Genomic DNA, 25000 nt, shown 5'->3' on the forward strand with positions numbered 1-25000 from the left:
AACAGTGGCAGACCGTCAGGGTCAGTAAGTCCTTCTCTGCTGGCCTAAACAGCAGTGATCTGAATCACTGACTTGCATTTTAATATATTTAATATATTTTCCATGAATGTGTAATAAATTATTCCCAATAGTCTATTCTCTACATTTCATAGCTTTTCTCTCGGTTGCGCTGCTTCCAGTAGTGTATATTTATGATAAGAGTATTTATCCAATCATATTTCAGACAGTGGATGACATCATGTGTTCCCAGAGTGGAAATCTGCCTTAAGGCCTTCAGAATCAATAGTGCAGGCGCCCAGAGCTTAAAATAAGTGGCAATGAAACTGTTCCATTAACCAATCAGATTTGGAGTTGGTGTCACTGGGGGCCATCTAGCAGGTGTACGATTACGTCAGCAATTTCCCTCCTTTGACTGGATAATTGGAGTAGTCAGAGGCAGTGACCCGCCCATATACAGTGTTTCTATATTCCCTGCGTCTCATTTCGGATGCTGCGTCCTCCGGAGATTGCAGTTTACTGCATACGGCATCAAGAATGTCTTTTTGAGAAAAGTAACTGTAATAAAATGGACTATTCCTAAATGGACTGAGGTGTGAAATACTGTAGACTAATTTTTTTTTCTTTTTTACTTTTTTATTTAACAGGTGATTAGTATCTATTGCCGTGGCGTCCAGGGGCGAGTCTAGAATTTTCATTTAAGGGGGGCTCAGCCCCCAATGAGGGTATAATAGTAAAAAATAAACAAATAAATCAAATAAAATCAAATAAAGGTTTGACTAACAGGGTAATATGGGAAATTTATCGCAGCATTCCACTGTATTGCACAGATGTGTATAACATTTGAGTACTGAACAAACCAAATACGAGTCTTCCTGATCACACACACACACACACACACTCACACACAAACACACACATGCACACACACACACACACACTTGTCCTCTGATCATCGCTCTGTGACGCCGCGGTCTGTGGATTGATTGAGCTGAAGTCTGCCGCCGTTTTCATATGAAATTTAAAGGGGACTGAGATCACCAATTTGTGTAGAGTTTGTGGAGAATCCCAGAATTTTAGGAGGGCTGAGTAGAAAATGGCCTAGCGACACCCATGGTGGCGTCATAATGATGGTATAGAGGTCGATTAATTCAGGAAGGACACCAGTGAAGGCCTAGGTGTGAAATGCACAGCCTGCCACTGATATATATACACACACACACACAAATATACACACACAAGTACACACAAATATACATACATATACACTATATTGCCAAAAGTATTCGCTCACCCATCCAAATAATCAGAATCAGGTGTTCCAATCACTTCCATGGCCACAGGTGTATAAAATCAAGCACCTAGGCATGCAGACTGTTTTTACAAACATTTGTGAAAGAATGGGTCGCTCTCAGGAGCTCAGTGAATTCCAGCGTGGAACTGTGATAGGATGCCACCTGTGCAACAAATCCAGTCGTGAAATTTCCTCGCTCCTAAATATTCCACAGTGAACTGTCAGCTGTATTATAAGAACGTGGAAGTGTTTGGGAACGACAGCAACTCAGCCACGAAGTGGTAGGCCACGTAAACTGACGGAGCGGGGTCAGCGGATGCTGAGGTGCATAGTGCGAAGAGGTCGCCAACTTTCTGCAGAGTCAATCGCTACAGACCTCCAAACTTCATGTGGCCTTCAGATGAGCTCAAGAACAGTGCACAGAGAGCTTCATGGAATGGGTTTCCATGGCCGAGCAGCTGCATCCAAGCCATACATCACCAAGTGCAATGCAAAGCGTCGGATGCAGTGGTGTAAAGCACGCCGCCACTGGACTCTAGAGCAGTGGAGACGCGTTCTCTGGAGTGACGAATCGCGCTTCTCCATCTGGCAATCTGATGGACGAGTCTGGGTTTGGCGGTTGCCAGGAGAACGGTACTTGTCTGACTGCATTGTGCCAAGTGTAAAGTTTGGTGGAGGGGGGATTATGGTGTGGGGTTGTTTTTCAGGAGCTGGGCTTGGCCCCTTAGTTCCAGTGAAAGGAACTCTGAATGCTTCAGCATACCAAGACATTTTGGACAATTTCATGCTCCCAACTTTGTGGGAACAGTTTGGAGCTGGCCCCTTCCTCTTCCAACATGACTGTGCACCAGTGCACAAAGCAAGGTCCATAAAGATATGGATGACAGAGTCTGGTGTGGATGAACTTGACTGGCCTGCACAGAGTCCTGACCTCAACCCCATAGAACACCTTTGGGATGAATTAGAGTGGAGACTGAGAGCCAGGCCTTCTCGTCCAACATAAGTGTGTGACCTCACAAATGCGCTTCTGGAAGAATGGTCAAAAATTCCCATAAACACACTCCTAAACCTTGCGGACAGCCTTCCCAGAAGAGTTGAAGCTGTTATAGCTGCAAAGGGTGGACCGACGTCATATTGAACCCTATGGATTAGGAATGGGATGTCACTTAAGTTCATATGCGAGTCAAGGCAGGTGAGCGAATACTTTTGGCAATATAGTGTATATATATATATATATATATATATATATATATATATATATATATATATATATATATATATATATATATATTGTGAGATACAGTATCTCACAAAAGTGCCCCTCTGCTCCAATGTAAAGTAGTGAGTGTCCAGCCTGTATAACAAAATAACTCAACACACAGCCATTAATGTCTAAATTCTTGGCAACAAAAGTGACTCCACCCCTAAGTGGAAATGTCCAAATTGGACCCAATTAGCCATTTCCCCTCCCCGGTGTCATGTGACTCGTTAGTGTTACAAGGTCTCAGGTGTGAATGGGGAGCAGGTGTGTTAAATTTGGTGTTATCGCTCTCACACTCTCTCATACTGGTCACTGGAAGTTCAACATGGCACCTCATGGCAAAGAACTCTCTGAGGATCTGAAAAAAAGAATTGTTGCTCTACATAAAGATGGCCTAGGCTATAAGAAGCTTGCCAAGACCCTGAAACTGAGCTGCAGCACTGTGGGCAAGACCATACAGCGGTTTTACAGGACAGGTTCTACTCAGAACAGGCCTCACCATGGTCCACCAAAGAAGTTGAGTGCACATGCTCAGTGTCATATCCGGAGGTCATCTTTGGGAAATAGACGTATGAGTGCTGCCAGCATTGCTGCAGAGGTTGAAGGGGTGGGGGGTCAGCCTGTCAGAGGGGTGGGGGGTCAGCCGGTCAGTGCTCAGACCATACGCCACACACTGCATCAAATTGGTCTGCATGGCTGTTGTCCCAGAAGGAAGCCTCTACTAAAGATGATGCACAAGAAAGCCTGCATACAGTTTGCTGAAGACAAGCAGACTAAGGGCATGGAATACTGGAACCATGTCCTGTGGTCCGATGAGACCAGGATAAACTTATTTGGTTCAGATGGTGTCAAGCGTGTGTGGCAGCAGCCAGGTGAGGAGTAAACACACCTCCAAGACGACCACCGCTTTGCTAAAGAAGCTGAGGGTAAAGGTGATGACTGGCCAAGCATGTTTCCAGACCTAAACCCTAAGGTGGGGGAGCACAAGGTCTCTAACATCCACCAGCTCTGTGATGTCATCATGGAGGAGTGGAAGAGGACTCCAGTGGCAACCTGTGAAGCTCTGGTGAACTCCATGCCTAAGAGGGTTAAGGCAGTGCTGCAAAATAATTATGGCCACACAAAATATTGACACTTTGGGCCCAATTTGGACATTTCCTCTTAGGGGTGGAGTCACTTTTGTTGCCAGCGGTTTAGACATTAATGTCTGTGTGTTGAGTTATTTTGAGGGGACAGTAAATTTACACTGTTATACAGGCTGGACACTCACTACTGTACATTGGAGCAGAGGGGCATTTCTTCAGTGTTGAAAATCTTCACATGAAAAGATATAATAAAATATTTACAAAAATGTCAGGGGTGTACTCACTTTTGTGAGATACTGTATGTATGTATGTATGTATATATATATGTACAGTATATGTATGTGTATACACACACACACACACACACACACACATTCCTCTCTCTCTCACACACACAAACACACACATACACATACATATTCCTCTCTCTCTCTCTCTCTCTCTCTCTCTCTCTCTCTCACTCACACACACACACACCAGATTTTTCTCCCAAAACCTGTAAAATGTTATATTCCATCTACATGCACTACATATAAAGGGGGCGGGGTTAATATCTGGTTACATTTACATAATCATCATCATAATCCTGATCAATCACGAGGCCCGGCCCGGGCTGATTTTATCCAATGGACATTCTGCATTTGCTAGCTAACATGATGCTAAAATGATGCTAATTATTGTTGATAATCTGGTTGTTTCCGTATCATCAGCCTCAGAGCTCCAGAGAAAAGTGAACTCCACTCATTGATGAGCTAAATGATGAACATGAAGTGATTCCTCATCTGTTTATTTGATGCTAGCTCATGCTAATGCCCTGCTAGTTGTGTGTCTGTTTGAGACTTGTGTATTTTCTGCTTTTCGCTGCATGCCAAAGACTGTCCAGTGTTCATTAGCATGGCTAAAGTCTCTGAAATGAAGAGGAGTGAATGAGAAAGCTAGCTCGGCTCTGTCGCTGCACAGTTCTCGATCGGGTGTTCTACAGCGTTTGTGTTGTGTAGTGTTTCTGCTTGGCTTTATGTGTTTGTTGGTGTGTGTGTGTGTGTGTGTGTGTGTGAGTGTGTGTGTGGCAGTAAGTCCCTGCAGCGTGTTTTGTGTGTGACAGTGAGCTGGATCTGTAGTGCTGGAGAAACAGCTAAGCGTCTAAATGCTTGCAGCTTCTGCTAAAGCTCCTTACGCACACTGCACTGAGGGCATGCGCACACACACACACACTCACACAGGGAAAACTCTTTCCTCAGTGGTTTCAGAGGAATTTTGGAATCATAAAACAGCATTTCTTTTACATCACCTTTACACTCGATCCATCATGAAGTTAAAGAACACTTCAGGATCTGCTCCTGATGACCAGAGCAGGTCATGTGACATCATCATGTTATTCTGAGATGTTTACACTGGCCAGTACTGCAGCCTGGTAACTGAATACACTTCAGGAGCCGAAAACGTTGTTAACTTGTGGAGGGAAAAGCCAAACTGTTTCCTGTCCCTTGTGTGTCAGTGAGTCAGGAACCTGATCCTCTTACATCACAGCTGGACTTCAGATATTCCATCAGCTTCAGCAAAATTCAGTCTACAATCAGAGAAGAGGAAAAATCAGCAGATCGTCAGAGATAAAAACTCTTCCTGGAGCTTAGATGTTTAGTAGAAACTAGTTGTGTTTACTGATGGTGTTTTTGTTAGTGTTTAGAAATAGCCTTTATTTGTCCCATATACATTACAGCACAGTGAAATTCTTTTCTTCACATATCCCATCCTTGGAGGTTGGGGTCAGAGCGCAGGGTCAGCTATGATACAGCGCCCCTGGAGCAGAGAGGGTTAAGGGCCTTGCTCAAGGGCCCAACAGTGGCAACTTGGTGGTGCTGGGGCTTGAACCCCGATCTACCGGTCAATGACCCACCACCACCCTTTAGTGATGGTGTTTATTGTCAGTGTTTAGTGATGGTGTTTAGTGATGGTGTTTATTGTCAGTGTTTAGTGATGGTGTTTATTGTCAGTGTTTAGTGATGGCGTTTAGTGTTAGTGTTTTGTCTTAGTGTTAGTGTGTAGTGTTAGTGTTAGTGTTAGTGTTTAGTCTTAGTGTTTAGTCTTAGTGTTTAGTGTTAATGTTAGTGTTTAGTGTTAGTGTTTAGTGTTAGTGTTTAGTCTTAGTGTTTTGTGTTAGTGTTAGGGTTAGTGTTTAGTCTTAGTGTTTGGTCTTGGTGTTTAGTCTTAGTGTTTAGTCTTAGTGTTTGGTCTTAGTGTTTGGGCTTGGTGTTTAGTCCTAGTGTTTAGTGTTAGTGTTAGTGTTAGTGTTTAGTGTTTAGTTTTAGTGTTTAGTCTTAGTGTTTAGTCTTAGTGTTAGTGTTTAGTGTTAGTGTTTAGTCTTAGTGTTTAGTCTTAGTGTTTAGTGTTAGTGTTTAGTCTTAGTGTTTAGTGTTAGTGTTAGTGTTTAGTGTTAGTGTTTAGTGTTAGTGTTTAGTCTTAGTGTTTAGTCTTAGTGTTTAGTGTTAGTGTTTAGTGTTAGTGTTAGTGTTTAGGGCTAGTGTTTAGTCTTAGTGTTTAGTGTTAGTGTTAGGGTTAGGGTTAGTGTTTAGTCTTAGTGTTTAGTCTTAGTGTTCAGTGGTAGTGTTTAGTCTTAGTGTTTGGTCTTGGTGTTTAGTCTTAGTGTTTAGTGTTAGTGTTAGTGTTTAGTGTTAGTGTTAGTGTTTAGTGTTTAGTTTTAGTGTTTAGTCTTAGTGTTTAGTCTTAGTGTTTAGTCTTAGTGTTCAGTGTTAGTGTTTAGTGTTAGTGTTAGTGTTTAGTGTTAGTGTTTATTGTTTAGTTTTAGTGTTTAGTCTTTGTGTTTAGTCTTAGTGTTAGTGTTTAGTGTTAGTGTTAGTGTTTAGTGTTAGTGTTTAGTCTTAGTGTTTAGTGTTAGGGTTAGTGTTTAGTCGTAGTGTTTAGTCTTATTGTTTAGTGTTTGGGCTTAGTGTTTAGTGTTAGTGTTTAGTCTTAATGTTTAGTGTTAGTGTTTAGTCTTAGTGTTTAGTCTTAGTGTTTAGTCTTAGTGTTTAGTGTTAGTGTTTAGTGTTAGTGTCTAGTGTTAGGGTTAGTGTTTAGTCTTAATGTTTAGTGTTAGTGTTTAGTCTTAGTGTTTAGTGTTAGTGTTAGTGTTTAGTGTTAGTGTAAGTGTTTAGTGTAAGTGTTTAGTCTTGGTGTTTAGTGTTAGTGTTTAGTCTTAGTGTTTAGTGTTAGTCTTAGTGTTTAGTCTTAGTGTTTAGTGTTTGGGCTTAGTGTTTAGTCTTAGTGTTTAGTGTTAGTGTTAGTGTTAGTGTTTGGTCTTGGTGTTTGGTCTTGGTGTTTGGTCTTGGTGTTTAGTCTTAGTGTTTAGTCTTAGTGTTTAGTGTTAGTGTTAGTGTTTAGTGTTAGTGTTAGTGTTTAGTGTTAGTGTTTAGTCTTAGTGTTTAGTGTTAGTCTTAGTGTTTAGTCTTAGTGTTTAGTGTTAGGGTTAGTGTTTTGTCTTAGTGTTAGTGTTAGTGTTTAGTCTTAGTGTTTAGTGTTAGGGTTAGTGTTTAGTCTTTGTGTTTAGTGTTAGTGTTTTGTCTTAGTCTTTAGTCTTAGTGTTTAGTCTTAGTGTTTAGTGTTAGGGTTAGTGTTTAGTCTTAGTGTTTGGTCTTAGTGTTTAGTGTTTGGGCTTAGTGTTTGGGCTTAGTGTTTAGTCTTAGTGTTTAGTGTTAGTGTTAGTGTTTAGTCTTAGTGTTAGTGTTTAGTATTAGTGTTTAGTGTTAGTGTTAGTGTTTAGTGTTAGTGTTTAGTCTTAGTGTTTAGTGTTAGTGTTTAGTCTTAGTGTTTAGTGTTAGGGTTAGTGTTTAGTCGTAGTGTTTAGTCTTATTGTTTAGTGTTAGTGTTTAGTCTTAGTGTTTAGTGTTAGTGTTTAGTGTTAATGTTTTGTCTTAGTGTTTAGTGTTAGTGTTTAGTGTTAGGGTTAGTGTTTTGTCTTAGTGTTAGTTTTAGTGTTAGTGTTTAGTGTTAGTGTTAGTGTTTAGTCTTAGAGTTTAGTGTTAGTGTGTAGTGTGTAGTGTTAGTGTTAGTGTTTAGTCTTGGTGTTTAGTTTTAGTGTTTAGTGTTTAGTGTTAGTGTTTAGTGTTAGTGTTTAGTGTTTAGTGTTTAGTGTTAGTGTTTAGTGTTTAGTGTTTAGTGTTAGTGTTTAGTGTTAGTGTTTAGTGTTAGTGTTTAGTCTTAGTGTTTAGTCTTAGTGTTTAGTCTTAGTGTTTAGTGTTAGTGTTTGGTCTTAGTGTTTGGTGTTTGGGCTTAGTGTTTAGTGTTTAGTGTTTAGTGTTAGTGTTTAGTGTTAGTGTTTAGTCTTAGTGTTTAGTGTTAGTGTTTAGTGTTTAGTGTTTAGTGTTTAGTGTTAGTGTTTAGTGTTAGTGTTAGTGTTTAGTCTTAGTGTTTAGCCTTAGTGTTTAGTGTTAGGGTTAGTGTTTAGTCGTAGTGTTTAGTCTTATTGTTTAGTGTTTGGGCTTAGTGTTTAGTGTTGGTGTTTAGTGTTAGTGTTTGGTCTTGGTGTTTAGTGTTAGTGTTTAGTCTTAGTGTTTAGTGTTAGTGTTTAGTCTTAGTGTTTAGTGTTAGTGTTTAGTGTTTAGTGTTTAGTGTTAGTGTTTAGTTTTAGTGTTTAGTGTTTAGTGTTAGTGTTTAGTGTTAGTGTTAGTGTTTAGTCTTAGTGTTTAGCCTTAGTGTTTAGTGTTAGGGTTAGTGTTTAGTCGTAGTGTTTAGTCTTATTGTTTAGTGTTTGGGCTTAGTGTTTAGTGTTGGTGTTTAGTGTTAGTGTTTGGTCTTGGTGTTTAGTGTTAGTGTTTAGTCTTAGTGTTTAGTCTTAGTGTTTAGTCTTAGTGTTTGGTCTTGGTGTTTGGTCTTAGTGTTTAGTCTTAGTGTTTAGTGTTAGTGTTTAGTCTTAGTGTTTGGTCTTGGTGTTTGGTCTTAGTGTTTAGTCTTAGTGTTTAGTCTTAGTGTTTAGTGTTAGTGTTTGGTCTTAGTGTTTAGTCTTAGTGTTTAGTCTTAGTGTTTAGTCTTAGTGTTTAGTGTTAGTGTTTAGTGTTTAGTGTTTAGTGTTTAGTGTTAGTGTTTAGTTTTAGTGTTTAGTGTTTAGTGTTAGTGTTTAGTCTTAGTGTTTAGCCTTAGTGTTTAGTGTTAGGGTTAGTGTTTAGTCGTAGTGTTTAGTCTTATTGTTTAGTGTTTGGGCTTAGTGTTTAGTGTTGGTGTTTAGTCTTAGTGTTTAGTGTTAGTGTTTAGTCTTAGTGTTAGTGTTAGTGTTTAGTCTTAGTGTTAGTGTTTAGTCTTAGTGTTTAGTGTTTGGGCTTAGTGTTTAGTGTTAGTGTTAGTGTTTAGTCTTAGTGTTTAGTGTTTGGGCTTAGTGTTTAGTGTTAGTGTTAGTTCAGCTACAGGTCAGATGTTTGGGAATGTGATTTCCGCCACAGGAAATTTATTCGACTTCAGCTCAGCTCCTGCTGTTATCCACTGCATCTTCTACAACATCTAGAAAGTTCTGTCATGTTACTTGCTAATTGCTAATTGATCACCTTTGCCCTTTGACCTCTGTTGCTAGGTTACGCCCCGGTGACAGGCATGTGCCACCCACTGAGGAGCTGCACGCTGAATCACGAGGACGGATTTTCCTCAGCGTTCGTTGTGGCTCATGAAACCGGCCATGTGTGAGTCTTCACTTTACTCTTCAGCTCTGTTTACTGCTCTGTGCTAACAGTGTTACATCATCATAGAGCCGCGGCTGCAGGTCGCAGGTTTATTAATGCACTCCTGCTAATACCTTACCGTTTCTACAGCAACAGCTCAATTACAGGGACAAATAAATAAATAAATAAATGATAAACCATTTGTGTGTGTGTGTGTTAGCTTGGGTATGGAACATGATGGTCAGGGGAACCGGTGTGGAGATGAGACCAGTATGGGCAGCATCATGGCTCCTCTGGTTCAGGCGGCGTTTCACAGGTACCACTGGTCCCGCTGCAGCAAACAGGAACTCAACCGCTACCTACAGTAAGAGTCTGATCTCACTTCCTGTCCATGAGTCTGACCTCTCTGTCTCAGTCTGTTTCTTAATACAGCTTTTTTGATGGTGTGATGATGATGTGATGATGGTGTGATGATGGTGTGATGATAGTGTGATGATGGTGTGATGATGATGTGATGATGGTGTGATGATGGTGTGATGATAGTGTGATGATGGTGTGATGATAGTGTGATGATGGTGTGATGATAGTGTGATGATGGTGTGATGATGGTGTGATGATGATGTGATGGTTTGATGATGGTGTGATGATAATGTGATGATGGTGTGATGGTGTGATGATGGTGTGATGATGATGTGATGGTTTGATGATGGTGTGATGATGGTGTGATGATGGTGTGATGATGGTGTGATGGTGTTGTGATGGTGTGATGATGTGATGGTGTGATGATGGTGTGATGATGTAATGGTGTGATGATGTAATGGTGTGATGATGGTGTGATGATGGTGTGATGATGTTGTGATAATGTGATGATGGTGTGATGATGGTGTGATGGTGTTGTGATGGTGTGATGATGATGTAATGGTGTGATGATGATGTGATGATGGTGTGATGATGTGATGATGGTGTGATGATGTAATGATGATGTAATGATGATGTGATGATGGTGTGATGATGGTGTGATGATGATGTGGTGATGGTGTGATGATGTGATGGTGTTGTGATGATGTGGTGATGATGTGATGATGGTGTGATGTAATGATGTGATGATGGTGTGATGTAATGGTGTGATGATGGTGTGATGATGTGATGATGATGTGGTGAAGGTGTGATGGTGTGATGATGGTGTGATGATGTGATGATAGTGTGATGTGATGATGGTGTGATGATGGTGTGATGATGTGATGGTGTGATGATGGTGTGATGATGGTGTGATGATAGTGTGATGATGGTGTGATGATGGTGTGATGATGTGATGATGGTGTGATGATGGTGTGATGATGGTGTGATGATAGTGTGATGATGGTGTGATGGTGTGATGATGGTGTGATGTGATGATGATGTGATGATGGTGTGATGATGGTGTGATGATGTGATGATGGTGTGATGATGTGATGATGATGTGTTGATGGTGTGATGATGATGTGATGATGATGTGATGTTGGTGTGATGATGATGTGATGATGTTATGATGTGATGATGGTGTGATGATGTGATGATGGTGTGATGATGTGATGATGGTGTGATGATGTGATGATGGTGTGATGATGATGTGATGATGTTATGATGTGATGATGGTGTGATGATGTGATGATGGTGTGATGATGTGATGATGGTGTGATGATGTGATGATGGTGTGATGATGTGATGGTGTGATGATGTGATGATGATGTGATGATGGTGTGATGATGTGATGATGGTGTGATGATGATGTGATGATGTTATGATGTGATGATGGTGTGATGATGTGATGATGGTGTGATGATGTGATGATGGTGTGATGATGTGATGATGGTGTGATGATGGTGTGATGATGTGATGATGGTGTGATGTCATGGTGGTGTGATGATGTGATGATGATGTGATGATGGTGTGATGATGTGATGATGATGTGATGATGTCATGATGGTGTGATGATGTGATGATGATGTGATGATGTTATGATGATGTGATGATGTGATGATGGTGTGATGATGTTATGATGTGATGATGGTGTGATGATGTGATGATGGTGTGATGATGTGATGATGGTGTGATGATGTGATGATGGTGTGATGATGTCATGATGGTGTGATGATGTGATGATGATGTGATGATGGTGTGATGATGTGATGGTGTGATGATGTGATGATGTGATGATGGTGTGATGGTGTGATGATGTGATGATGGTGTGATGATGTCATGATGGTGTGATGATGTGATGATGGTGTGATGATGTGATGATGATGTGATGATGGTGTGATGATGGTGTGATGATGTCATGATGGTGTGATGATGTGATGATGATGTGATGATGGTGTGATGATGGTGTGATGATGTGATGATGGTGTGATGATGTGATGATGGTGTGATGATGTGATGATGTGATGATGGTGTGATGATGATGTGATGATGATGTGATGATGGTGTGATGATGTGATGATGGTGTGATGATGTGATGATGGTGTGATGATGTGATGATGGTGTGATGATGTGATGATGGTGTGATGATGATGTGATGATGATGTGATGATGGTGTGATGATGTGATGATGGTGTGATGATGATGTGATGGTGTGATGATGATGTGATGATGGTGTGATGATGTGATGATGGTGTGATGATGTGATGATGGTGTGATGATGTGATGATGATGTGATGATGGTGTGATGATGTGATGATGGTGTGATGATGATGTGATGATGGTGTGATGGTGTGATGATGATGTGATGATGGTGTGATGATGTGATGATGGTGTGATGATGTGATGATGATGTGATGATGGTGTGATGTGATGATGGTGTGATGATGTGATGATGGTGTGATGATGTGATGATGATGTGATGATGGTGTGATGATGTGATGATGGTGTGATGATGATGTGATGATGGTGTGATGGTGTGATGATGTGATGGTGTGGTGATGTGATGATGGTGTGATGATGTGATGATGGTGTGATGATGGTCTGATGATGGTGTGATGATGGTGTGATGATAGTGTTATGATGGTGTGATGATGATGTGATGATGATGTGATGATGGTGTGATGATGGTGTGATGATGATGTGATGGTGTGATAGTGTGATGATGGTGTGATGATGGTGTGATGTGATGATGGTGTGATGATGGTGTGATGATGATGTGATGGTGTGATGATGGTGTGATGATGGTGTGATGATGGTGTGATGATGATGTGATGGTGTGGTGATGATGTGATGATGGTGTGATGATGGTGTGATGATGGTGTGATGATGTAATGATGATGTAATGATGATGTGATGATGGTGTGATGGTGTGATGATGGTGTGATGATGGTGTGATGATGGTGTGATGATGGTGTGATGATGGTGTGATGATGGTGTGATGATGGTGTGATGATAGTGTGATGATGGTGTGATGATGATGTGATGATGGTGTGATGATGGTGTGATGATGGTGTGATGATAGTGTGATGATGGTGTGATGATAGTGTGATGATAGTGTGATGATGGTGTGATGATGATGTGATGGTTTGATGATGGTGTGATGATGGTGTGATGATGGTGTGATGATGTGATGGTGTGGTGATGATGTGATGATGGTGTGATGATGGTGTGATGATGGTGTGATGATGGTGTGATGATGATGTGATGATGGTGTGATGATGGTGTGATGATGTCATGATGGTGTGATGTGATGATGATGTGATGATGGTGTGATGATGGTGTGATGGTGTGATGATGATGTGATGATGGTGTGATGGTGTGATGATGGTGTGATGATGTGATGATGGTGTGATGATGTGATGATGATGTGATGGTGTGATGATGTCATGATGGTGTGATGATGTGATGATGATGTGATGATGGTGTGATGATGGTGTGATGATGTGATGATGATGTGATGATGGTGTGATGGTGTGATGATGTGATGATGGTGTGATGATGTGATGATGTGATGATGGTGTGATGATGTGATGATGTGATGATGGTGTGATGGTGTGATGATGTGATGATGGTGTGATGATGTCATGATGGTGTGATGATGTGATGATGGTGTGATGATGGTGTGATGATGTGATGATGGTGTGATGATGTCATGATGGTGTGATGATGTGATGATGATGTGATGATGGTGTGATGATGGTGTGATGATGTGATGATGGTGTGATGATGTCATGATGGTGTGATGGTGTGATGATGGTGTGATGATGTGATGATGATGTGATGATGGTGTGATGGTGTGATGATGATGTGATGATGGTGTGATGATGTGATGATGGTGTGATGATGTGATGATGGTGTGATGATGGTGTGATGATGTGATGATGATGTGATGGTGTGATGATGGTGTGATGATGGTGTGATGATGATGTGATGATGTGATGATGGTGTGATGATGTGATGATGATGTGATGATGGTGTGATGATGATGTGATGATGGTGTGATGATGATGTGATGGTGTGATGGTGTGATGATGATGTGATGATGGTGTGATGGTGTGATGGTGTGATGATGATGTGATGATGGTGTGATGGTGTGATGATGATGTGATGATGGTGTGATGTGATGATGATGTGAAGGTTTGATGATGGTGTGATGATGGTTTGATGATAGTGTGATGATAGTGTGATGATGGTGTGATGATGGTGTGATGATGGTGTGATGATGATGTGATGATGATGTGATGATGGTGTGATGATGTGATGATGGTGTGATGATGGTGTGATGATGGTGTGATGGTGTGATGGTGTGATGATGGTGTGATGATGGTGTGATGATGGTGTGATGATGATGTGATGATGGTGTGATGATGTGATGATGGTGTGATGATGGTGTGATGATGTGATGATGATGTGATGGTGTGATGAAGGTGTGATGATGGTCTGATGATGGTGTGATGATGGTGTGATGATGTGATGATGGTGTGATGATGTGATGATGGTGTGATGATGGTGTGATGATGGTGTGATGATGATGTGATGGTGTGGTGATGATGTGATGATGGTGTGATGATGGTGTGATGATGGTGTGATGATGATGTGATGATGGTGTGATGATGGTGTGATGTGATGATGATGTGATGATGGTGTGATGATGTCATGATGGTGTGATGATGTGATGATGATGTGATGGTGTGATGAAGGTGTGATGATGGTCTGATGATGGTGTGATGATGGTGTGATGATGGTGTGATGATGGTGTGATGATGTGATGATGGTGTGATGATGTGATGATGGTGTGATGATGTGATGATGGTGTGATGATGTGATGATGGTGTGATGATGTGATGATGATGTGATGATGGTGTGATGATGGTGTGATGATGTGATGATGGTGTGATGATGTGATGATGATGTGATGATGGTGTGATGATGGTGTGATGATGTGATGATGGTGTGATGATGGTGTGATGATGTGATGATGGTGTGATGATGTCATGATGGTGTGATGATGTGATGATGGTGTGATGATGTGATGATGGTGTGATGATGGTGTGATGATGTGATGATGGTGTGATGATGTGATGATGGTGTGATGATGTGATGATGATGTGATGATGGTGTGATGATGGTGTGATGATGTGATGATGGTGTGATGATGTGATGATGGTGTGATGATGTGATGATGGTGTGATGATGTGATGATGTGATGATGGTGTGATGATGATGTGATGATGATGTGATGATGGTGTGATGATGTGATGATGTGATGATGGTGTGATGATGATGTGATGATGATGTGATGATGGTGTGATGATGTGATGATGGTGTGATGATGTGATGATGATGTGATGTGATGATGGTGTGATGATGATGTGATGATGGTGTGATGATGTGATGATGGTGTGATGATGTGATGATGATGTGATGATGGTGTGATGTGATGATGATGTGATGGTGTGATGATGGTGTGATGATGGTGTGATGATGGTGTGATGATGGTGTGATGATGGTGTGATGATGGTGTGATGTGATGATGATGTGATGATGGTGTGATGATGATGTGATGATGGTGTGATGGTGTGATGATGATGTGATGATGGTGTGATGTGATGATGATGTGATGATGGTGTGATGATGGTGTGATGATGGTGTGATGTGATGATGATGTGATGATGGTGTGATGATGTCATGATGGTGTGATGATGTGATGATGATGTGATGATGGTGTGATGATGGTGTGATGGTGTGATGATGATGTGATGATGGTGTGATGGTGTGATGGTGTGATGATGTGATGATGGTGTGATGATGTGATGATGGTGTGATGATGGTGTGATGATGTGATGATGATGTGATGGTGTGATGATGGTGTGATGATGGTGTGATGATGGTGTGATGATGGTGTGATGATGGTGTGATGATGGTGTGATGATGATGTGATGGTGTGATGATAGTGTGATGAAGGTTTGATGATGGTGTGATGGTGTGATGATGATGTGATGGTGTGATGATGGTGTGATGATGATGTGATGATGGTGTGATGGTGTGATGATGATGTGATGATGGTGTGATGATGGTGTGATGATGGTGTGATGATGGTGTGATGATGGTGTGATGATGGTGTGATGATGGTGTGATGATGGTGTGATGGTGTGATGATGGTGTGATGATGGTGTGATGATGGTGTGATGGTGTGATGATGGTGTGATGATGGTGTGATGATGGTGTGATGATGGTGTGATGATGGTGTGATGATGGTGTGATGATGGTGTGATGATGGTGTGATGATGGTGTGATGATGGTGTGATGATGATGTGATGGTGTGATGATGGTGTGATGATGATGTGATGATGGTGTGATGGTGTGATGATGATGTGATGATGGTGTGATGATGGTGTGATGATGGTGTGATGATGGTGTGATGGTGTGATGATGGTGTGATGATGGTGTGATGATGGTGTGATGGTGTGATGATGGTGTGATGATTGTGTGATGGTGAGGGATCAGAGATTTGAACACTCCATGGTTAAATATTTAAAGGAGTTAAACAGCAGTTTGTGAAATTTGGCTTCTCGTTTTTTTTGCTCTGCAGTTCCTATGATTGTCTCCTAGATGATCCGTTTGAACACAAGTGGCCCAAACTGCCCGAGCTCCCAGGGATTAACTACTCTATGGATGAACAGTGTCGCTTTGACTTCGGGGTTGGATACACCATGTGCACAGCTGTACGTCTCCACCCTCCTACCCCCTCACCGCCTTACCCCCTCACCGCCTTACCCTCTCACCGTCTTACCCTGTCACCCTCTTAGCCTCTCACCCTCTCACCCTCTTACCCTCTCACCCTCTTACCCTCTCACGTTTAAACACTCCCAACCTCTTACCCTCTCCCCCCTTATATCCTCACACTCTAACCCTCTCACCGATTCATCCTCTCACCCGTTTTCCCTCTTACCCTCTTACTCTCTCATCCTCTTACCCACTTACCCTCTTACTCTCTCACACTCTCATCCTCTTACCCTCTTAGCCTCTCACCCTCTTTCCCTCTCATGCGCTAACACTCTCACCCTCATTCTCTCTCATTCTCCTACCTTCTCACGCTCTAACACTCTCACCCTCTTACCGTTTTACCCTCTCACACTCTTACCCTCTTACCCTCCCACCATCTCACCCTCTCACAGTCTAACACTCTCACCCCCTTACCCTCTCACCCTATCTACATCTTTACAGCTCTATATAACCGGCATTAGAATTCAATTCAGTTTATTTTATATTGCGCCTTTTACAATGAACATTGTCTAAAAGCAGCTTTACAAAAGAAGAAAACAGAGAAAGGGGAGGGGAAAATGAAAAATAATAATAAAAAATAAAAAATAACTAGAAATAATAAATTATTAAATTCTATAATTAGACTCTTTTATCCTATTTTATCCCTAATGAGAAGCCTGTGGCAACAGTGGCAAGGAAAAACTCCCTGGGATGGAATAAGGAAGAAACCTTGAACCAGGCTCAGAAGGGAACCATCCTCATTTGGGTGACACTAAACAGTAAATAATGTAACTGTAACTGATTAATGTCCTTTCTACAACAGAAATCAATGACCATGAGGAACTATTAGGTCAGTGTAGTTTCTAAGGTCATTATAAACACTAGTTCTTTGCTGTCACTGGCTGACAGATGAAATGGCAGATCTGTGATGGTGTGAATGTCCCCAAGTGTCTCTGTCCATGGCTGTCTCCTGGTCCACACAGATCCATCCACAGCATCAGTGGGCACCATCAGTGGGCGAGACTCTGACCAGGGGTAGGGCAGTGGTCACACTGGAAACTGGTGAACACTGGGAGCTCAGGAGTGGGGTGTATAGCTCCACAGAGAAGGTAGAGAGAGAAAGAGAAAGATATTAAGTTTCTGATCATGTGATGTTTAAAGACAATGTAGAATTATGTGTAAAGTGCAGGCAGGGACTCCAGCAAGACTAGCTATGACATCATAACTAAAAGGGAGAGCCAGAAGGTCACAGACATGAAGGCTTCCCGGGACATAAAGCATCCAACCACTTCACAGTCAGTGACCTGAGCGACTTGTGAGGGTGGTAAGATGACAGCATCCAACACATCCCAGTCACCAAACACTCTATGACCATGAACCTTCCAGATCTGCTCCTTTACCTAAGAAAACTATACATTAAAAGCTCGACTAAACAAATGTGTCTTCAGCCTAGACTTAAACATTGAGACTGTGTCTGAATCCCCAACACTAATTGGAAGGCTGTTCCATAACTTTGGGGCTTTGAAAGAGAAAGCTCCGCCCCCTGCTGTAGCCTTTGCTACTTGAGGTACTACCAAGTAACCAGCACCCTTTGATCGGAGTAGGCGTGGCGGATCATAAAAGACTAAAAGATCGCTCAGGTACTGCGGCGCGAGACCATTTAGTGCTTTAAAGGTCAGTAACAGTATTTTATAATCAATGTGAAATTTGACTGGGAGCCAATGTAGTGTGGATAAAATAGGAGTGATGTGTTCATATCTTCTGGTTCTAGTTAGGACTCTAGCTGCAGCATTCTGGACTAACTGGAGCTTGTTCCTGCTCCTACTGGAACATCCAGACAGTAAGACATTACAATAATCCAACCTAGAGCTAACAAAAGCATGAACTAATTTTTCTGCATCATGAAGCGACAACATATTTCTTATCTTAGCAATATTCCTAAGATGGAAGAAGGCTACCCGAGTGATATTATCTACATGAGCTTCGAATGAAAGACCAGAATCAATAATCACACCAAGATCTTTTACTGCTGGACAAGATGAAACCAAAAGACCATCCACCATTACTCTGTAATCAGAAAGCTCACTTCTAACTGCCTGTGGTCCTAGTACAAGCACCTCTGTCTTGTCCGAATTAAGCAGGAGGAAGTTAGTGACCATCCAATGTCTAATGTCCTTTACACATTCTTCTATCTTAATAAGCTGGTGTCTCTCATCTGATTTAGCTGAAACATATAGCTGTGTGTCATCTGCATAACAGTGGAAGCTAATACCATGTTTATGAATAATTACACCAAGGGGTAACATATATAGGGAGAAAAGCAGTGGGCCTAAAACAGAACCTTGTGGAACACCGAACATAACCTTGGTATGCATGGAGAAGTGACCATCTAGATCTACAAACTGATAACGGTCAGTCAAATAAGACCTGAGTCAGGAGAGGGCTGTTCCTTTAACACCAACATGTTCTAGTCTATCAAGTAGAACAGTGTGGTCAATGGTGTCAAAAGCTGCACTAAGATCCAGTAGCACCAGTAGGGAGACACAACCCTGATCAGAGGTCAGTAACAGGTCATTGACCACTTTAACCAGTGCTGTCTCTGTGCTATGATGAGGTCTAAATCCTGACTGATACATTTCATAAATGTTATTTCTATGCAGGTCTGAACATAACTGCTGTGCTACAGCCTTTTCTAGGATCTTGGAGATAAAGGGCAGGTTTGATATCGGTCTATAGTTAGACAGCTGACCGGGGTCGAGGTCCGGTTTTTTAATCAAGGGTTTGATAACTGCTAGCTTAAAAGATTTAGGCACATAGCCAGTGCTTAGAGAAGAATTAATTACTTTTAGAAGGGGTTCAGTAGCTACTGGTAATATCTGTTTAAGGAAAGATGTGGGTAAAGGATCTAGGATGCAGGTAGAAGATTTTGAAGAAGAAATTAGTGAAATTAGATCAGGCTCTTGAAGTGGAGTGAAGCACTCTAAGCTCTGATCAGAAATAGTTATATTATCTAAAGGATTATCTATCAAATAATATGGTTTTAAATTAATAGTCTGAATTTTTTGCCTGATATTGTCATGAAGTCATTGCTGCTAAATGTAGATGGTGTGCGCTTTTCTACAGTGGTTTTACTCCTAGTTAGTTTTGCTACAGTGCTAAATAAAAATTTTGGATTGTTTTTGTTATCTTCGATTAGGGCAGAGAGATACGCTGATCTAGCAGCACTAAGAGAATTTTTGAATCTCAGAAGGCTTTCCTTCCACGCAATCTGGAATACTGCTAATTTAGTTTGACGCCATTTACGCTCTAGTTTCCTAGCTGATTGTTTTAAAGCTCGTGTGTGGTCGTTGTACCAGGGTGCTAGTTTCTTCTCTTTAATTATTTTCCTTTTACATGGAGATACAGTATCTAGCGTGTAGAGAAACACTGACTCCAGGTAATCAGTCGCCTGGTCAAGTTCTGTAGGGTCAGAAGGTGAACCAATCATGTGTGATAATTCTGGGAGACTATCGGTAAATCTCTCTGCAGTAGCAGACGTAAATGTACACTTCATACGGTAACGTGGCAAGTTGCGCATCTCGTGACTAAGACGCATTCTAAATGAAACTAGATCATGATCTGAGAGCTTCCGACTGTGGAAGAGTGACTCTGTTTTCTATATTTAATCTGAATGTAAAAATGAGATCCAGAGTGTGACCTCCATTATGAGTGGGTCCTATTACATTTTGATTAACACCTAATGAATCTAAGATGGACACACCTGCTGTTCTCAGAGGGTCTTCTGGCTTATCAAAATGAATGTTGAAGTCTCCTACTATTAATGCTTTGTCTAAAGAAACAACAAGGTTTGAAGTAAAATCTCCAAATTCACTGAGGAATTCAGAGTATGGCCCTGGGGGTCTGTAAATAACAATTAGTGGAACTGACTCTGTGAACTTATTATTAGTTCTTGCATACGTTAGGTTAGTATAAAGAACTTTGAAAGTGTTGAACTGATGTCTGGGTTTTTGTGTGGCGCTTAGCTTATTATCATGAATAACTGCGACACCTCCTCCCCTGCCTGTTAGACGCGGTTGATGTATATAGCTATAGCCAGGCAGACAAGCTTCATTTAATGCTACGTACTCGTTTTGTTTAATCCATGTTTCTGTTAAACAAAGAACGCTGAACTCCTGATCAGTAATCAGTTCATTAATTATAAGTGCTTTAGTTGACAGAGATCTTATATTTAACAGTCCTAGCTTCAGATCAAAGGTGCTGGCTGTGCATTCACTATCATCTAGTTTTATGTTAATCAGGTTACTAAAACAAATTTTCTGATTGTTAAAACATTTTCGTTTGGTTCGGGGAACAGACACAGTCTCAATGTTATGAACCCTGAGTGACGACTCTTTGCAGCCAGCAGACGGTGGGATTAACCTGCTTGTCTGCTCCCTGGCCCTGGCCCTGAATTCTCACCGATTAACTAGATCTGTTCTAAAACTATGTGCTATGCTGCAAGAAATGAGAGCAGCACCCTCCCGAGTGGGATGGACACCGTCCCGTCCTAACAGGCCAGCCTTGCCCTCAAAAGAACTCCAATTGTCTATGAAGCCCACATTGTTTTCGGAGCACCACCTGGACATCCAGCAGTTCAGTGACCATAACCTGCTGTAAGCTACATCGCCACGCCGCATTGGGATGGGGCCAGAGCATACTACAGCATCGGACATCGCCTTCGCTAATTTACACACCTCTACAACATTACTCTTAGTAACCTCAGACTGACGAAGGCGTATATCATTAGCTCCTACATGGAAAACTATCTTGGAGAACCTGTGCTTGCCTAGGACCCTAAGATTACCTGCAATGAATTTATAATAGCTGTCTCTCTCTCTCTCTCTCTCTCTCTCTCTCTCTCTGTAGTTCAGGACATATGATCCGTGTAAGCAGTTGTGGTGCAGTCATCCTGATAATCAGTATTTCTGTAAGACGAAGAAAGGACCTCCAGTGGATGGGACAGAGTGTGCACCTGGCAAGGTGAGCTTCATAAGCACTCAATATATAATAAACACTTAGTGTGTGGTGTATAACTTAACACACCTCCATACACTTTAATACACCTGAACACACCTTAAAATACCCCAGCATACCTCCATACACTTTAATACACCTGAACACACCTTAAAATACCCCAGCATACCTCCATACACTTTAATACACCTGAACACACCTTAAAATACCCCAGCATACCTCCATACACTTTAATACACCTGAACACACCTTAAAATACCCCAGCATACCTCCATACACTTTAATACACCTGAACACACCTCAGCACACCTGTACTATATTCATCTTCACACATGCTTTTTCTTCAGCTCCAGCTATCAGTTTCTCCAGGTGAGTTCAGTTATTTAAGGTTCTGAGGTCAGAGTTTCTGGCAGGTTCTCTACAGTTCTTAGGTCTCTGACCCCACCTGATGGACAACACTGGTATAACAGTTATAATTAGTCAGAACTGGTCACCCGAACATTTTTCTCTACTCTAAACTCAGCAGTGCTTATAGTTCTGGCAATTGTATTTAACTTAAACATGTGTTTGTGTGTGTGTCTGTGTGTGTGTGTGTGTGTCTGTGTGTGTGTGTGTGTGTCTGTGTGTGTGTGTGTGTGTGTGTATGTGTGTGTGTGTGTGTGTGTGTGTGTGTGTGTGTGTGTGTATGTGTGTGTGTGTGTGTGTGTGTCTGTGTGTATGTGTGTGTGTCTGTGTGTATGTGTGTGTGTGTATGTTTGTGTATGTGTGTGTGTGTATGTTTGTGTGTGTGTGTCTGTGTGTGTGTGTGTATGTGTGTGTATGTGTGTGTGTGTGTGTGTGTATGTTTGTGTGTGTGTGTATGTGTGTGTGTGTATGTTTGTTTGTGTGTGTGTATGTGTGTGTGCGTATGTGTGTGTGTGTATGTTTGTGTGTGTGTGTGTATGTTTGTGTGTCTGTTTGTGTGTGTGCGTATGTGTGTGTGTGTATGTTTGTGTGTGTGTGTGTATGTTTGTGTGTCTGTTTGTGTGTGTGTGTGTGTGTATGTGTGTGTGTGTATGTTTGTGTGTGTGTGTGTATGTTTGTGTGTCTGTTTGTGTGTGTGTGTGTATGTGTGTGTGTGTGTGTAGTGGTGTTTTAAAGGTCACTGTATCTGGAGCTCAGCTGATCAGCTGTATGGTCATGATGGAGGATGGAGTTCATGGGGAAGGGTTAGTTCATGTTCCAGAACATGTGGGGGAGGGGTTCGGTCCCGCAGCCGCCAGTGTAACAACCCACCGTGAGTACACACACGCGCGCACACACACACACACACACACAACTCAAGTCCATACATTCTTTTTCACTTCCTCCCTCCCTCTCTCTCTCTCTCTCTCTCTCTCTCTCTCTCTCTGTAGTCCAGCATATGGAGGTCGTGAGTGTCCAGGCTCGGAGTTTGATTATCAGATCTGTAACTCTGAGGACTGTCCTGGTCAGTATGAGGACTTCAGAGCTCAGCAGTGCGTTCAGCGCAGTAACAAATACCACAACAACATCAAACACACCTGGCTGCCCTATGAACACCCACAAGGTAACAATCAACACACCCCAACACACCTACACACACTTACACACACCTGTACACACCTAAACACATCCCAACACACCTATACACACCTACACACACCTGTACAGACCTAAACACACCCCAACACACCTACACACACCTGTACATACCTAAACACACCTAAACACATCCCAACAGACCTATACACACCTACACACACCTGTAAACACCTAAACACACCTGGACACATCTAAACACACCCCAACACACCTACACACACCTGTACACACCTAAACACATCCCAACACACCTATACACACCTACACACACCTGGACACACCTAAACACACCCCAACACACCTACACACACCTGTACACACCTAAACACATCCCAACACACCTATACACACCTACACACACCTGCACAGACCTAAACACACCCCAACACACCTACACACATCTGTACACACCTAAACACATCCCAACACACCTATACACACCTACACACACCTAAACACACCCCAACACACCTACACACACCTGTACACACCTAAACACATCCCCACACACCTATACACACCTACACACACCTGGACACACCTAAACACACCCCAACACACCTATACACACCTACACACACCTGTACAGACCTAAACACACCCCAACACACCTACACACACCTGTACACACCTAAACACATCCCAACACACCTACACACACCTGTACACACCTAAACACATCCCAACAGACCTATACACACCTACACACACCTGGACACACCTAAACACACCCCAACACACCTACACACACCTGTACACACCTAAACACATCCCAACACACCTATACACACCTACACACACCTGCACAGACCTAAACACACCCCAACACACCTACACACATCTGTACACACCTAAACACATCCCAACACACCTATACACACCTACACACACCTAAACACACCCCAACACACCTACACACACCTGTACACACCTAAACACATCCCAACACACCTATACACACCTACACACACCTGGACACACCTAAACACACACCTACACACACCTGTACACACCTAAACACATCCCAGCACATCTATACACACCTACACACACCTGTACAGACCTAAACACATCCCAACACACCTATACACACCTACACACACCTGTACAGACCTAAACACACCCCAACACACCTACACACATCTGTACACACCTAAACACACCCCAACACACCTAAACACACCCCAACACACCTACACACACCTGTACACACCTAAACACATCCCAACACACCTATACACACCTACACACACCTGTACAGACCTAAACACACCCCCAACACACCTACACACATCTGTACACACGTGTACAGACCTAAACACACCCCAACACACCTACACACATCTGTACACACCTAAACACATCCCAACACACCTATACACATCTGTACACACCTGTACAGACCTAAACACACCCAAACACACCTACACACACCTGTACACACCTAAACACAGCCTAACACACCTATACACACCTACACACACCTGTACAGACCTAAACACACCCCCAACACACCTACACACATCTGTACACACGTGTACAGACCTAAACACACCCCAACACACCTACACACATCTGTACACACCTAAACACATCCCAACACACCTATACACATCTGTACACACCTGTACAGACCTAAACACACCCAAACACACCTACACACACCTGTACACACCTAAACACAGCCTAACACACCTATACACACCTACACACAACTGTAAACACCTAAACACACCCAAACACACCTACACACACCTGTACACACCTAAACACATCCCAACACACCTATACACACCTACACACAACTGTAAACACCTAAACACAGCCTAACACACCTATACACACCTACACACACCTGTAAACACCTAAACACACCCAAACA

The 25000-nt window shown here is 42.1% G+C and overlaps 1 protein-coding gene across 2 annotated transcripts in view; it reads left to right on the forward strand.

The window, feature by feature from the left end:
* Positions 1 to 25000, forward strand: part of LOC131363756 (A disintegrin and metalloproteinase with thrombospondin motifs 14) — a 99793-nt gene that overhangs the window by 51741 nt on the left and 23052 nt on the right. For both annotated transcript variants that reach the window (XM_058406600.1, XM_058406601.1), the window contains exons 7-12: positions 9195 to 9300; positions 9500 to 9643; positions 16331 to 16463; positions 21409 to 21522; positions 22644 to 22792; positions 22911 to 23083. In XM_058406600.1, the coding sequence (XP_058262583.1) occupies positions 9195 to 9300; positions 9500 to 9643; positions 16331 to 16463; positions 21409 to 21522; positions 22644 to 22792; positions 22911 to 23083 (819 nt within the window). The remainder of the gene's footprint in view (positions 1 to 9194; positions 9301 to 9499; positions 9644 to 16330; positions 16464 to 21408; positions 21523 to 22643; positions 22793 to 22910; positions 23084 to 25000) is intronic.

This window comes from Hemibagrus wyckioides, linkage group LG13 (assembly GCF_019097595.1).
Source record: "Hemibagrus wyckioides isolate EC202008001 linkage group LG13, SWU_Hwy_1.0, whole genome shotgun sequence".
NCBI lineage: Eukaryota > Metazoa > Chordata > Actinopteri > Siluriformes > Bagridae > Hemibagrus > Hemibagrus wyckioides.